Source organism: Mizuhopecten yessoensis, unplaced genomic scaffold (genome assembly GCF_002113885.1).
Source record: "Mizuhopecten yessoensis strain PY_sf001 unplaced genomic scaffold, ASM211388v2 scaffold9977, whole genome shotgun sequence".
NCBI classification, from domain to species: domain Eukaryota; kingdom Metazoa; phylum Mollusca; class Bivalvia; order Pectinida; family Pectinidae; genus Mizuhopecten; species Mizuhopecten yessoensis.
In genome coordinates, this window is record NW_018408317.1 from 430496 (window position 1) to 446112 (window position 15617).

Below are 15617 nucleotides of genomic sequence, written 5' to 3' on the forward strand. Positions count from 1 at the left end.
TCGGTTGTCTTATCAGTCATAACATATATACAAAACAATACAGAGACGACAGACAATATGAAACACACACACATACACACACACACACACACACACACACACACACAATTCAACTTTTTTTTGTCATATATTCTGTTATCTTGTATTTATTCATCTACGTTGTGGCCTGTGTACCTGTCGTATTTTCCCTTACTACCTGTCGTATTTTTTCTGTTATCTTTTATTTATTTTACCACAATGTTGTATGTACGCCTGTTGTCCGTTTCTCTCAACCTATCTTATCATTCTATCCTCCTCTGTGTATGTATATATACCTGAACGTTTATTATCTGTCGCATCGCATTGAGTGTGATTTATTTATCGTATTACAGAGCTTTAGTTAGGCAGAGTTTGTAACTAAAGTCTGTCGGACTAGTTACAAACTCTGCCTAGTCGAAACCATTGAAGTAATATTGTGTAAACTACGTACACGTATGCTCAATGTACATATCTAAAGGATGAATGTATGGATATACCCCCGGGGTAGATAGTCAAAACTGCATGAATGGGCGTACCGATTGTATATTGTGGAATGTATGTATGGTTTGGATGAACAGATGTGTGACTGCGTTTTGTATGAAAATGTGTGTATCTTAAACTCACACTGTAAGTATGAACTGTTGTAAAAAAAACCATGAGATTTTAATTTATTAATTGGTCGTTTAATTGTCGACAATGTAAATCTACAGTGCTCAATTTCCTAACTTTCTCTATCCTTACTATCGTTCCTCCACTTTAAAATATTTTGAATAAACATTATCAATAACCTAATTCAATTGTTTGTCCTTTTTGCCTGCAATAGAGTTATGACAATTGTCAGTGGCTAGTTATATCCACCAAATTTTGCATCTATTCCATACTGTTCACGGCATATCCGACTCCAGCGATTGTATAATTCAATCTGAGGCGTGTTCCACAGGTTTGTAAGAGTTGCCCAACCTTTCTGTGCTGTTGACAGCACATATTCAGCATTTTCTGGATCATTTTCTGCAGAGTACGCCCCCATCACAAGCGACTGTGCAAATCGAGCACACACGCATTGCTTCAATACCTTCAGGTCATCCCTTCCTAGGGGAAACTCGGACAAATAGCCAGCAAGAGTGTGACCTCCGGCATCTATGGGATCTATGACGTCACTTCCGAGTATGACGTAACACATAATTATAGCAATCTCAAATACATAACAAGAATACACAGAATCACCGAAGTCCAATATGCCCATGACGTCATGATCTCCATTAGTAGGAGTTTCACTCACGAGGATGTTATAATCGTTAACATCAGCATGTAGTGTTCCTATAAATAGAAAATAAGTTTGAAATATTTCAGTCATGTTTCCATGAAGATCATACCATATTGTGATTACATTTATGTCGAAATACAAGTTGTCACTATAATATTTATCAAAAAGCTTATAATTATCTCCACGAAAAGTTGCTCGTTTCCTTTAAGATAAAACGTGTGTTACATTCATTCATATTTACCATACAAACGGTCCCATGGTTAGATTTAACGGTACTTTTTTCATACGTATCTGTTAATCTTTGAAAAAAGTTTATCATTAAATGAGCTACATTGCTATATATGGAACGCCAAATTAGCATATATTCAAATAATTGCACCTTTCTTCAAATAATTGAAAATATGTAAAATTCAATTAAAGGTTCAAATATGAAACCTATCTTCAATTGAAGTGTACCTATTCTACTGTTTATCAATTGATTGAAATTTATCACAATATGTGCATGGCACTTGAGAAAAAAGAACATACATGTTTAATATTCTGTGACATATTAAAAGCTTTTGATAGGGTTTGGCACTGAGGGGTATTGGCAAAATTGAAATCTTATGGAATTACTGGAAACCTTTTGGGATCGTTTAAAGATTATCTTTGTCATAGAAACCAGAGAGTTTTCATTGCTGACTCACTTTCGTCCATGGGTTTTATCAAAGCAGGAGTACCGCAGGGTTCCATTCTTGGCCCTTTACTTTTTTAATATAAATAAATGATATTGCTGAAGTTTGACGTTCTACATCTCGTCTTTTTGCTGACGATACCACTATTTTTAAATCCTCCACGCTTTGTGTTGATATTGAAACCGAGTTAAATCAAGACTTACTATCGCTCGATTTCTGGGCAAAGCAGTGGCTAGTAAATTTGACCCTGGTAAAACAGAGGTTTTGTTTATAACTAATTCTGTAAATCTAAATGGTCAACTTGATCTTATCTTTGGTGGTGAAATTTGAAATTTTACTGAAACGCATAAACACTTGGATGTTGTTTTCAATTTAAGTGGGAAATTGTCTGATCATGTCAATTATGTTTATAATTCTGTAATGAAAAAGATAAATGTACTCAGGAAGTTAAAATATATTCTTAATAGGAATACTTTGTTGAAAATGTATACCACTTTTATTTTACCGGTGTTTGAGTACGCCTGTGAATTGTGGGATGGATGTACTCTTAACGAATCGGAGTTACTTAAAAAGGCTCAAAGAGAAGCATTACGTATCATTACTGGTCTTCCGTCATATGTAAACAACACTGCTTTATCACTGAAACAGGGTTGGAAAAGTTATCAGACCGAAGAAAAAATGAGAAAACTGCAGTTGTTATTTAAGATGAAAAACAGAATTACTCCTTATTTTCTTAACGATCTCTTACCACCTACGGTTGTTTTTAACAATCCCTATCCACTTAGAAACAGAGATGATTTTATCGTTCCAAATCATAGACTTTCTTGTACACGCTCTTCTATTTTACTATCAACATTACTTTCTTGGAACGGGTTAGACGTAGAAACAAGATCTTCTCCTTTGATCTTTACTTTTAAATCTGCTATTTCACATCCAGTTAATCAAAAAGCACCATCCTTCTACAGTTTAAAGAAAATTTAATATATTGCATACAAAGTTGAGGTACAAATGTAGTCCGTTAGATTATGACCTTTTTAGAGTAAATCTGACTGAGAACTCTGGATGTATTTGTGGAAATCCTTGTGAGAATGCCTACCACTTCTTTTTCATATGTCCTGGTTATAATATAAAAAGACGTACTCTTCTTTCAAATATAGATGTTGTCATTGATATAAATGTATTGCTCATAGGAAATGAAAATCTGTCGGTAGAAGTAAACACTTATATCTGTTGTATTATTTCATTTATTGAATGAAAAAATGGTATTCATTGTGATCAAATCATGTTATTTCTCTATTTATGTAAAATGGAGAGGGCCTTTGTAATATTGATATAACTTGTGCCTAATCCGTTTGCTTCATTTATGCAATAAAATATGTTGAAATAAAAAAAACTGCATTGTATCTCCAATTGAAGTGCGCCTATCTTCAATTGAATTGCGACTATCTTCAATTGAAGCGCGCCTATCTTCAATTGAATTGCGCCCATCTTCAATTGAATTGCGCCTATCTTCAATTGAAGTGCGCCTATCTTCAATTGAATTGCGCCTATCTTCAATTTAGGTGCACATATCTTCAATATTATTGCATATATCTACATTTGAAAATGGTACAATAATTGCATGTATGGTTATTTGGCGTTCCATAATTATCTAGTCATTTTTTTATACATTGTATCATCAAATGGGAAAAGGAAATAATGTTTAAAGTTGTCACGTACTGCAATGATTAATGAATGACCTACAATTTATCATACCTGACTTAAGAATGCTATAACTGTTAGTGACGTCACACCGGAAGCTGTCCAACACTTCCTGTATGAGTTTCGATCTGTCGTTGTCTTTTATACAGTAAAGGAATTTCTGGAGATCTGGAAGTTCCGTCAGGTTCCAGATTCGGCGGTGTCGAGTATGTGCAGGATGTTGAAAGTCCTGGAAACAATGTTTGCAACAACGAATTATAACGTGTTTCAAATTTCTTTGAGGTGATATTTTATTTGTATAAACTCTATACATAAAGCTGAAAATAGTAAATACAATAGAAAACCCGCAGCAAACCACAGCTTGATTCAAACTAAAGCAACTTATTACACTTTTATAGTAGGGTGTGTTGGGTGGGTGCATCACTGTTTTAACATCAATTTATATGGATGCTCAAGATTACTCGACTGGAATTCTGCTTGTCCAGTGTAACAGTGAACAAGGGCGGTAACTCTAATGACCGACTAATAACCGAAATCCATTTAAGTCATGCTTCCTGAATATTCCCAATATAGTTGCTATGGCTTATTTTGTTGATATTTACGTTTGTGAATTCAAGTATTGTTAAACTTTTGCTTGTTTATCGATAAAACAGGCTTTCACATTTTGAGGTTGTATAGGAATACACATCCTCGATACTCCAGGGGTTACGCTCACTTACGCTCTCAGCCCGGATCGTAACCTTCTTGGCTAGCGAAGATGAGGAATGCACAGATACTTGTTTGCAAACATTGACAACACATGAAAGTTTAGAGATGGTTTTCCAATTCACAATTGATAACTGATTGATATCTTTTCCTTGATGGGCTGAGGGTAGGGAACGGAAGAAGTCATAATTTTTGTTTTGTTTTTATTCGGTGGTGACATTTCACTTCTATCTGTAGTAGTGTGCGTGTGTTGTGATATATTTTAAGCTGTATTTCCGGCTACGACAGGGGTTTTCACTGGGTCCTTATTTTTCAGGAGAGATTTTATTTCAGTTGTGAATTTAAAAAAAGGTGCACGTAAATAACAGACAAAACATATACGATACTCTATCCTTAGCTACAACCTTACTGATTCTGAACTAGATAAACACCGAGAAATGGCAAGTATGTATATTCTGCAAGGGCCATAACTCCGTATTCAGTAAATATTTGGTAGAGTACATTGGACCAATTTACCCACTAATCAAATTAAGAAGTCATCCAAAAACAAGTTTTAATATATTTGACCTTGAAATGGCAATCAAATGTCGTTTATGATTAATTTGAACATTTGTTTGATTTATTTGACATACAACTCAGGTACAATATTGAACTGTACCCACAGGTCAAATATCTGGTAAAATAGTATGAGACGCAATTAGTTAGTTTATCCTATTTAGCCCCAGTATCTTTGAATGAAGGTCAAGGTCGTTTATTTTAACATTTTTGATAGTTCTCAATACCAGGTTCGTTCAAATACCACGACTCTTGGCCTTATGGTTCTTTACGAGATTTCGTAAAAGCCAAAAAATTGCTACAATGTAACGAACGACGAACGGATAACAACAAATCACAATAGGCTTAGGCTCAAATACGAAAATCAAGAAGCTCATAAAAGGCCTTCTAGGACTCCCATCCCTTATAATGACGTCGGTTTTAAGCCACGTGGCCTACCGTGAGAGCGTTGTCCAGGCGACCAGTGAGTCTCCCTATCTGTGACAGTAGGGAGATCGAGTAGGGAACTCCGAGAAGGATGCGACCCGGGAGATACTTCAGCAGCCGAACCACACACACGAGAACCGGAGCTAAGGACAAAATACATTATTTTTCAATTTTCTTATAATTTAATCAATTTAACAGTTTGACAACGTGTTTATATATGTACAATAGTTGTCATCGGAAATTGATGATGATATCGACGAACATCTTGTTTCAAACTCATTTCCCTGTTATTTGTACATCGTTTTTGGGTCTATTTTTCACATGTACGAGAGAGATTCTATAACGAAGACTGATTTGTAAAACGTTACGAGTTTTTTTAGCACACATAACACATCAATTTACCTTCCAACATGACCGATATCTAACAAAATTTAGTATGTAGTAAAACTTTACACGAAAAAAACGATAGTGACCTAAACACCAAGACAATGCTTTGCAACTATTGTGTCCTCAGCAGAAAGCAATACTGGATTTAGTACAGAACTTAAAACGTCAATCTTGCAGGCGTATTCGATTTTTTGTATGCAGTGTTAATGTCTTATAATAAATGGAAGAATTGAAACGCATAATTAAATTTATTGTAAGTTTTCATTGGAGATGCGGAAAGAAAAACAAAGTGAACATCTTACTGCACAAATTGACCATTTCGCCCAATATCGCCCATTTAGGACTCATCAGTATTACTAACCTTGATCTCGATTTGATTTCTTTTCACATGTGAAGCTCTCCAGTGACATCAGCCTTCCCTGGACATTTTTGACCGGACGAGAGGTGGGTATCCCCTTGTCTGCCACATGTATAATCATGCCGTTCTGTGCCTCTGAAATGTTGAAATGATGTCGAGAACAATTACCGTATAGCAAAAAATCATTTTTTTAAATTTGACCTGCCAAAGGGTACATAACACGCTAAAAATGGATCTTGCGTAAAAATAACATGTCAAATGGGATGACATTAAGGAATAACTGACGTCATTGTTGAAAGGATCAAAAGTGCTTTGGATGCCATACATGCTCAAATACTACTAATAAAATGCCCAAAAAGAGACCGTATAAGTATACCCCCCTTAACTTCGCTGCGGGGTATACTGGAATCTGGTTCTTCGTCCGTCAGCCTGTAGAAACAATCTTGTCTGCATAGCTTTCAGCCATATTTCACGAAACTTATTAACTGATGTAATTAGCACCTTCTGAAGTTTTTTATTTTTATTTCGATCCGACGATATTTTATTGACGTTATGCACCTTAATATAAAACAGGGTTCATACTTACTGCGTTGATTTGAATGACAGTTTAATTTGTACACAAAACCCTTTCATGGAAAGGAAAAATGGTATATAACTTATTGTTACCTCCCCTTGTCACAGAGTTACGTCTCTTGTTTAAAAACGTTTTTCACTTATCATTTCTCCAAATGTAAAGGACCAATTTTAATGATGCTAGGTACACGTGCATTTAGAGAATATGAATAAAGTATATAAATTGCCCCCTCCCACAACTTACTCCATCCAATCATCCATCGTAAACACACACACTTATCAACATGCTTCAGTTGAAATTCTGAGGGAGTGATTTATATAAAAAAAAAATACGAATTTTTTCTTCTGTGACCTTGAAAATCAGCCATGGTAATTTATTTGAACAAACTTTATATCCTTTCAATAACAAGACAATCATTATTGTCTTACACTTTTGGCTGTTAAGGAATGTTGGCGCACGGACGCCGCGCCATCATATAAGTTCACAGGCACTCCGAACTTCAGCCTGATGATCATAAAAATGTTACCGAAAAGTTCATATCCCCCATTACCGATATTTGATTAAATGATCATTCATGCGAGGGTGACCTCGTAGCTGTTATTTTGAAATACAAACCATAATCGGGTTTTAAACATTAAACCTTTTTTGGTTTTAAAAGGAGATTAAAACCAAAGGTAAAGCATATCAAAATAGGATCTTGCTTTTAATCAGTATCGAAATATTCCCTGTGTGATAATATACCACAGGGACCTGATAATTTGTTACAATTGTATTTGGACCTAAAGTGAGATGCTTTGAGTAATTTTGCATGGTTTAGGGTTGAAGATCAATACTCGGTAACCATGAAATAAAATCATAGGGAGGCGGGTAAAATCATATAAACCCTTAAAACGAGTAATTTTCTCAGAACACTTCAGTTTAGGTCCAAATGTAGCTGTACAATATTCGCAGGTTCCTGTGATATATACCTATCGGACAGAAGTATCGTCATGACCTTAACCCTGACCTTGACAAACCATGTTTTACTTACCTACGTAATCTTCATGTCTAGAGTCCAGAGAGTTCAGTACTTTCAAAACGTAACCATGGATACACACATGCCCGATATGTTCGTTTGTCGTTTCCTTGGAAACGTTCACATGATAATTCCTGTCGTCGTAACTGTTAAGTTCTCTTCCCTCTATAACATCCAAGTCATAGAGACGCTTAACAAGCTTCTTTACGAGGTCGAGATCAACATACGGTCGAATTACTTCCCCCGGATTAACGACGGTCCTCTCCTCATTGGACATGTCTGTATAGATATATAGATTAATGAAAACTCCAAAGAAGTACAGTATTTGTTATTAACGGTATTGACAAGTGGTGGTAAACAACCATTGTGTAAAGAGGTATGGCGGAAAACTGCCCGTATTTCCCTAAGTCGGCATTTATGAAAACGGGGAAAAAAATTAAGGCGTAAAACATTTCGGGTAGCAAAAATGCATACAAAAGATACAAAACCAATTGAATATGAATTTTTAAACTGCTGAGAAATTAGGTATTGCTAATATGATACTGCAAATATAGCCAGATACACTATATCTATGAAAGTGATGGCACTTTCCCATCCGAGGACCAACTTTTGAATAAACTTTTTGTGACCGTGATGTAATTTGCAAAAACAAATCGTATTACGGAAAAGTGGTCCTCCTTTGGGAAAGTGCTCAAATTAATGAAAAACAGGGGTGGTCAAGTTTCTCTAAACTGCGACCGGTGTTTCTCGGGTTAAATAAGTTTGTAATTGCCAATATATATATGTTCTATGTAGCCGAATGTGTAACGCAGTTTACTTGCGACTAGAAAATAAACGGTATAGGTTCGAATCCTCCTTCAGTTATATATATATTTTTAAATATTTAGGCATGTGATCATTTTCCTTAATAAGGCAATAGTTTTTTTAAATCGATGGAAAATTTTGTTTTCATTTTAATAACATACCTATTGTTTTATCAGTTTTGTTAGTAATAATTTCTTTACTATTTAGTGCGACATACTTCTATCGAAGCAGGTCAACAACTCCCTGTACACGTGTACAGTACAGCTACGCTTTGTAGGTAAGACTATTTTTGATGAAGTTTATGAATTGTTTTACCCTCCAACTGGCAATAGTAATTATATCAAGTCCTTAAACACCAACAAATAATGCCGAAATACCAAATATGTGGTCTGTTTACAATAGTCTATTGTTAGACACGGGTTCCGATATTGCTACCTGTATAAAAAAAAAATCCCCGAGGACGCGTCATAACAGTGCACGGTTGGATGCGCGCACTAGCGTGACATAGCTTTGGGGAAATAGGCATAGCAACCCGCCATATCTCTTTGAAATGTTTAAATTTATTGCAATGTAACAGCAGCCGGGGACTTATTTATTGATTGTAGTCAAATTTAAACTAAAACAATAAATAATCATCAGATAACAGCCAGTACAACTATACGTAGATAAACGAAAACGGGAGAACGATAAATGAAGATAGTTCATCGATCTTTATTACTGGTGTATGTTTTCGCTGTCTTAGTCTCTCGTTGATTTAAACATATTTTATTGCATAAATGAAGCAAACTGATTAGGCACGAGTTATATCAACATTACAAAAGCCCTCCCCACAATAAATTTTACATAAATTGAGAAATAAATTTCTTGTTCGTTTGTAGTCTTGCCATTTCGGTTTTGAAGCGAATTGGAATTGGCATTTGTCGCTAACTATGATGTTCGGTTAGGGCGAAATAGTAAATCCCATAATGTTGTGTCCTTGACCTAAGGTAACAACGCGACAACGCGGGAATGTGATGGCAAGGGAACGGCAACGCAAGAATGCGAAACGCGCAACTTTCAATTTCCTTACGCAAGATTACAGAAACACAAGGATATCGATGAAAGGGAAGCGAGATTGCTAGTACCAAGGGGAGAAAAAAAGATAGAAAGGGAACGAGATTGGTAACGTTCTGTCCCTGTCATATTCTCGCGTTGTCGCCACCGTATTCGCGTGTCTCTCTGCTCTCCGTCGTCATATTATCGCGTTGTTGACTTTAAAAAAGGGGAGGTGTCTCGCATGTGTTAGTTGACGCTTATCGGTCACCGTACATAGTACACGTATCGGGGACCAAAGTGAATTATAACCGTGGCTATGTGATGAACAATGTTCAAAATATACACATTGACAATTTACACCAGCCATGTATGTTTCAAAGCTTGACACATATATAGTCTGCTGACCTATAGAATAAATTAAAGCAGAAAGTCGGTCTATGACCCACATAATTGTAGCTCGTGTCGTATATTTGACACTTATACTTGTGTTTTGCATCGTATATGGTGCTAATAAAAAAATCATTTCCTAAGCCGCATCTCTCAATATCAACTACCGGTACCTTAACGACATAGTTCAAAGTTCAAATATTTTATTTTGGTCTTATCAACAATAAAATCTTTGGACAACTACAATACTATAATGCATGTAGAATAATTATTGAGGCCACTCTAAACGAATAATAAGAGATATATATTGGTGAGCAATTTATTTTGTGATGAATTGTCCAGTTTCACTAAAAACAACATACTGGATGTTTGTAGAAAAAAAAAAAGAAAAAAAATGGTCGTTGATGAATTTATTACATCAAGTATTTCTAGCAAACACGTATGTGTTGATAATAGGAAAGATATCACAGGCTAGCGTTCTGACAATGTAAGTGATGTTGAGATGGAGCGAAAACGAGATAGGTAAAATCAAATCAACATCGGTTAAATAAAACTAAATACTTTAACATCAACTGGATTTGCTCTTGGTTACTTTCTAAGCACAGGTACCATTGTCTCTAAGCCATTGTCTCTAAGCCTTGCAATAGGTCAGCTAGTGATGTTTCTAACCAACCAAATTGCTGAACGCGAGCCTTCGATAGTGTGTTTCTCAAGAGCGGATCCCTTCGAGTTTGGAGATGCGATGGCGAAGGACTAGGAAGAGTCGAAAACGAGAAGATGAACAAAGCACGAAGGAGCAATAAAGCAACCCACAGTAGGGAGGGCTCGATGCAAAAAACGAAGAAACGAAAACGCAATAGCAAAGGACCAATAGGACAAGTAAAAGAAACGACAATGCGAAAATGAAAGATTCCCACATTTTTGCTTCAGTGACTTTCGGTAAAAATGCCATCCCCAGTTATTATATGTACGTGTGCAAAATTACTCTGAACTCGTATAAATAATCGTTTGGATAGGCATTAACCGAAAGTCAATCTTAAACTCTAATATATGCACAATTACTCTGAACACTTAATATAAGGTCGGACATAAATATAGCTATAACAAAATCTCACGTCCCTGTGTAAAATGTCACCACCAATGATGCATTTTTACGGAGCGTTGACAAACATTAGGGCCCGTATTCATGAAACCGTTCTCATGCTCAAGCATGGATTTTGTGCTAAAGTCTAATTTCTTGTTCCAGTTATAAATTATTTAAAAAATCTTATTTTGTTAATTTTGTGGACAAAAATTGAAGAAACTTGAAGCCAAAAACTGTTCTCAAATTTAAAATTGACTTTTTGATCGTTGACATGATTTAGGTGGGTTACATGGCTTGAGCACAGAATCCATGCTTGAGCATGAGAACGGTTTCATGATGAGAACGGTTTCATGAATACGGGCCCTGAAACGTCTAGTATTTCTCTCTACAAATCATATAATATATACCAAATGCTATATATTATCAAGGCCCTGTGAGCTAAATACTTGCAACTTTATCTGTTTATGACCTGATTTGTGTCATATTTACTCGAACGGTATGAATAGTTATCTATGACAATTAATGCACATACACGTGACGGTATTATATGTAGATAAACATGAAAATAAACTAACCTGTCATGCATGTGTGTGTTGGCTCCTTCTGTGAACATGTGTAGACAAACACTTTTATAAACCTCCCAGCTCACCAACTCGGTCATATGTACTGTATAGCCCGTTGTCTCATGTAATCTATGGAGAGCGAGAGAGGCAATCGCAATCTTTCTACGGAAGACCAGCTGTAAACAAAACTATAAGTATCCAGCTTCATGCTTTTTTAAAGCCAGATTTTCACACAACATACGATAACTCCTCAGCATTGGCTAACATACAAATTTAGGACACGATTAGTCATCAAACACGACTTCTCATCCGGGTGAGATATATCGTGCTTACATTGATAGAAAAGGTGAGGCAGTTTCTCATCCAATGCTAATGTAGCACTAACTCTGACAGCTTGTGCTTGAACAATTAGTTATTATCATTTTTTATATTCGTAACGGTCCATCAACACAGAAGATAAATGGTAAATGTTAACAAATGGAATAAGCATATGGTAACACAATTAATTTAACGAGACATGATGACAGCTGCATTGATGGGTTATAACTATGTAACTGTGTCATTTCCCAACGTGTATACAAATGTATGCTGGTTTTAAATGCAGGGGCGCCATATTATTGATCCACGTTGCAACCGTTTTGCGTTTTCGTATAAATACAACAATATCATCGGTGTATGCCTCCTCCCATACAAAATCAGTGACTCTGTAAGCCTTTGACATTTTATTGGAATTACCAGAAGGCAGAATAACAAACCAAGAAGTGATGACACTAAATACAGTTCTATATCATCAGCGGCAATAACCCGTATGGAGCCCCTTCGATATGCTTTTTGCACATTAATTCTGTGACGTGTGTTTACGCTGACTACGTGGAACTAACCTTCTGTTCTTCCGTCTTCAACAACTCAAGCTCGTTCACATGCTCATCAATCCATAAACGGTCAACCGTGTCGTGAAGTTAACATGTAAAGGTTATTGCATGGTTTTCGAGTAACAAGGGATTTATATGTTCACCTGGACAATCTTTTTACCTACCCTACACTGCAGATAATTTACATGTACCTGTGTGAGTGAGTACTAATCAGAACCAGGTAAGTTTGTCTTTATTCTCAATAGCCCAGTCTGAGTGTATCCTTCATAATGGATACAAGTGTTTTTGGATTACTATCCAGGTCCAGTGTCAGGGAAGGTAAGGAGTGTCTGCTCAACAATTAGAACAAAATACGGGACAGAATGTTGAATTTCTGACTACATTTTCAGTTTAATTTTCAAGATGTGGCAAAGGTACAGGATATTGAAACCAATTTCATGCATACAATGTAAGGGTTTAACAATCCCTCAGGAATTCCAGTTCTTTCAATGAATGGTATATTTGAATGTGCAATTTTGTATAAAGGAACAGCTCCAAAAGATTATAAACTTTTCCAGGAAATGCTTATCCTCTCGCGTGATAAGGAAATCTTTTTGTGTTTTTCAATCATGAAATTACCATTTTTTAATTTCATTTTCCCCCCTTATTTTAAAATGAGTCAACTAAGTTTATCCTTTCCACTGTATTGATTCATCGAACATGTGCGCATGAGCGGAACTAGTAACATCTTAAGCCCACCGCTCCGCGAAAAACTGTATGTTTCGGACAGTTTTGGACAATTCAAATACCCCAACATTCTATTTTGGCATTGGGCATTATCCTAAACCATCCTAAACATGACAGAGGGTAACAAAATGGAGTAAATTAAGTCTGAGGGAACCACCAAGCCAAAATCCATCAGGAAGGTATCATCGGGCAAAAATCCAATATGGCGGCGCCCATGTCCGTAATGTTTACATTCGTGTTTTTGGCACTAGCCCTGAGACATTCCATCATAAACAACATTGGGGCAGTAACACACGAGAACTTTACGTACTTTTCCATCATGAAAACTGTGTACCGACCGAGGAGAAATGCATTTAACACGGAAGTAAAACCCCACCTGCTTATTCTCTTCAGTGCGCTGCTACTGAGCGGCGATATACAGTTGAACCCTGGGCCCCCGCATGTATATCCCTGTGGCTATTGTGAACACCCAGTCACATGGGATCATCAGAGAGCAGTTTGTTGCAAAGGCTGTGACATTTGGTATCATTCTACATGTCTTGAAATGAGCTCGCACAATATCGAAATCCTACAGCGCTCAAGTGTATCATGGTTGTGTTGTAAGTGTGACAATCTAAACGTAGACAGTTTCACATTCCACTCATACGAACTAGAGATCTCAAATCAATTCAGTGTCCTGTCCAATAGTGCTACTACAGACATTGACTCAATTCCCTCCCCCGACTCTGTGTTCAGTCCTAAAAGATACAGCAGTCCCCAACATTGGCGAGCAAGGAGTCGTTCAACGCTACACTCGACAGCGTCATCAATGACCGGCAACACCACACACTTGCCCCCTAAACAGGAGAATCTCCGGACTTTAATTATGAATTGCCAAAGCGTAAAAAATAAAACTGCAGAATTTGAAACTTTAGTGGACTATATAAAACCGGACATTATAATAGGAAATGAGTCTTGGCTAGCAAATGACATAGGTAACAGTGAGATATTTCCACCTGAATTTCAGCAAAATGTTTATAGAAAAGATAGAAATAAACATGGAGGAGGTGTTTTCATAGCAGTTGAAGACAACCTTATAACTTGCGATATAACATCTTCAGAGGACTGTGAAGTGACATGGTGTAAGTTAACGCCTAAACAGGGTAAGCCGTTAATTATAGGGTCTTTCTATCGTCCACCCAATACTGGTACACAAACCATAGAGGAACTCCGTTCATCCATCCAAAGTCTTGGTCTGGACATAGACAACCATTCTTTTATTCTGGCCGGAGACTTTAACCTCTCGAACATGGACTGGGAAAACTCAGCGGTGACATCCGGAACATCACAACCCCAAGTCCACCAGGAAGTACTTAACCTACTGGATGAGTTCAGTCTGTCCCAAATACAAGACACACCCACCAGGGAAGGTAACATATTGGACCTGTACATAACCAACAACACCACGCTAGTTAAGAACTGTCAGGTTATACCAGGTATATCAGACCATCATAGTGTTGTAGTGGACGCCGACATCAAACCACATTACATAATAAACAAGAGGCGGAAAATATTCTCCTACAAAAAGGCTGACTGGAATTCCTTAGAGGAACATCTATCGCGAGTGTCGGATTCAGTCGTTAATAGTACCACCACCGATATTGACACATTATGGACCATTTTGAGGAAAGGCATCACTGAGGCTATGGAGAGTTTTATTCCATCCAAACTATCATCCAAGTACCAAAGTCACCCATGGATAACTCACAATATCAAGAAACTCATAAAAAAGAAACATCGTTATTATATAAAGGCCAAACAATCGGGCAGTAAAGAACTTTGGAACAAATATAAAAGAGAAAAAAGGGAAACTCAGAAAACCATTAGGAAATCACATTGGGTCTATGTAAACACTGTGCTAGAAACATCTTTAACTACTGGAAATAGGAAAACATTCTGGAAATATGTAAAATCGAAAAAAAAGGATAACATCGGAGTAGCACCCCACTTAAAGACGGAATATTACATCAAGGAAGTAGTGAGAAAGCCAACATCTTGAACGATCAGTTTACGTCAGTATTCACAAAGGAAGATAAAGAGGAGATTCTCCCAGATTTGGGTGCCAAATATGCTGACATTAAAGATCTAACCATCACAACGGAAGGTGTGGAAAAGCTTTTGTCTAACTTGATAGTAAGTAAGGCTAGTGGACCAGACGGCATACCTAATAGAATACTGAAGCATTGTTCTACACAGTTTTCGTTCGGGACACAGCTGTGAAACACAATTAATTAGTACATCGCACGATATATTGGGAAACTTTGACGACAAAATTCAGACGGACATCATTATTTTAGACTTTAGTAAGGCTTTCGACACTGTACCTCATAGGAAATTACTTCACAAATTAGAACATTTCGGAATCACTGGAAAACTACACAACTGGCTCCATTCATTTCTAGAAGGTAGGAAACAACGAGTAGTAGTGGA

The 15617-nt window shown here is 36.8% G+C and overlaps 2 protein-coding genes across 3 annotated transcripts; one reads left to right on the top strand and one right to left on the bottom strand.

Moving 5' to 3' along the window:
* Positions 1–127: 127 nt before the first annotated feature.
* Positions 128–11720, bottom strand: LOC110459149 (hydroxylysine kinase-like). 2 transcript variants are annotated; one of them, XM_021511257.1, is made up of 6 exons: positions 11563–11720; positions 7693–7842; positions 6092–6223; positions 5356–5486; positions 3712–3886; positions 128–1335 (listed from the first exon to the last, which is right to left on the bottom strand). In XM_021511257.1, exons 1-6 carry the CDS (start codon positions 11567–11569, stop codon positions 863–865), a joined length of 1068 nt encoding a protein of 355 aa, XP_021366932.1. In that variant the 5' UTR covers positions 11570–11720; the 3' UTR covers positions 128–862. The 2 variants fall into 2 exon arrangements, with proteins under 2 accessions (XP_021366932.1, XP_021366930.1); XM_021511255.1 differs by having other exon boundaries at positions 7693–7956.
* A 1630-nt stretch (positions 11721–13350) lies between these two features.
* Positions 13351–15186, top strand: LOC110459148. Its single transcript, XM_021511254.1, has one exon. The coding sequence runs from the start codon at positions 13351–13353 to the stop codon at positions 15184–15186; it is 1836 nt and encodes a 611-aa protein (XP_021366929.1).
* The last annotated feature ends 431 nt before the right edge of the window (positions 15187–15617 follow it).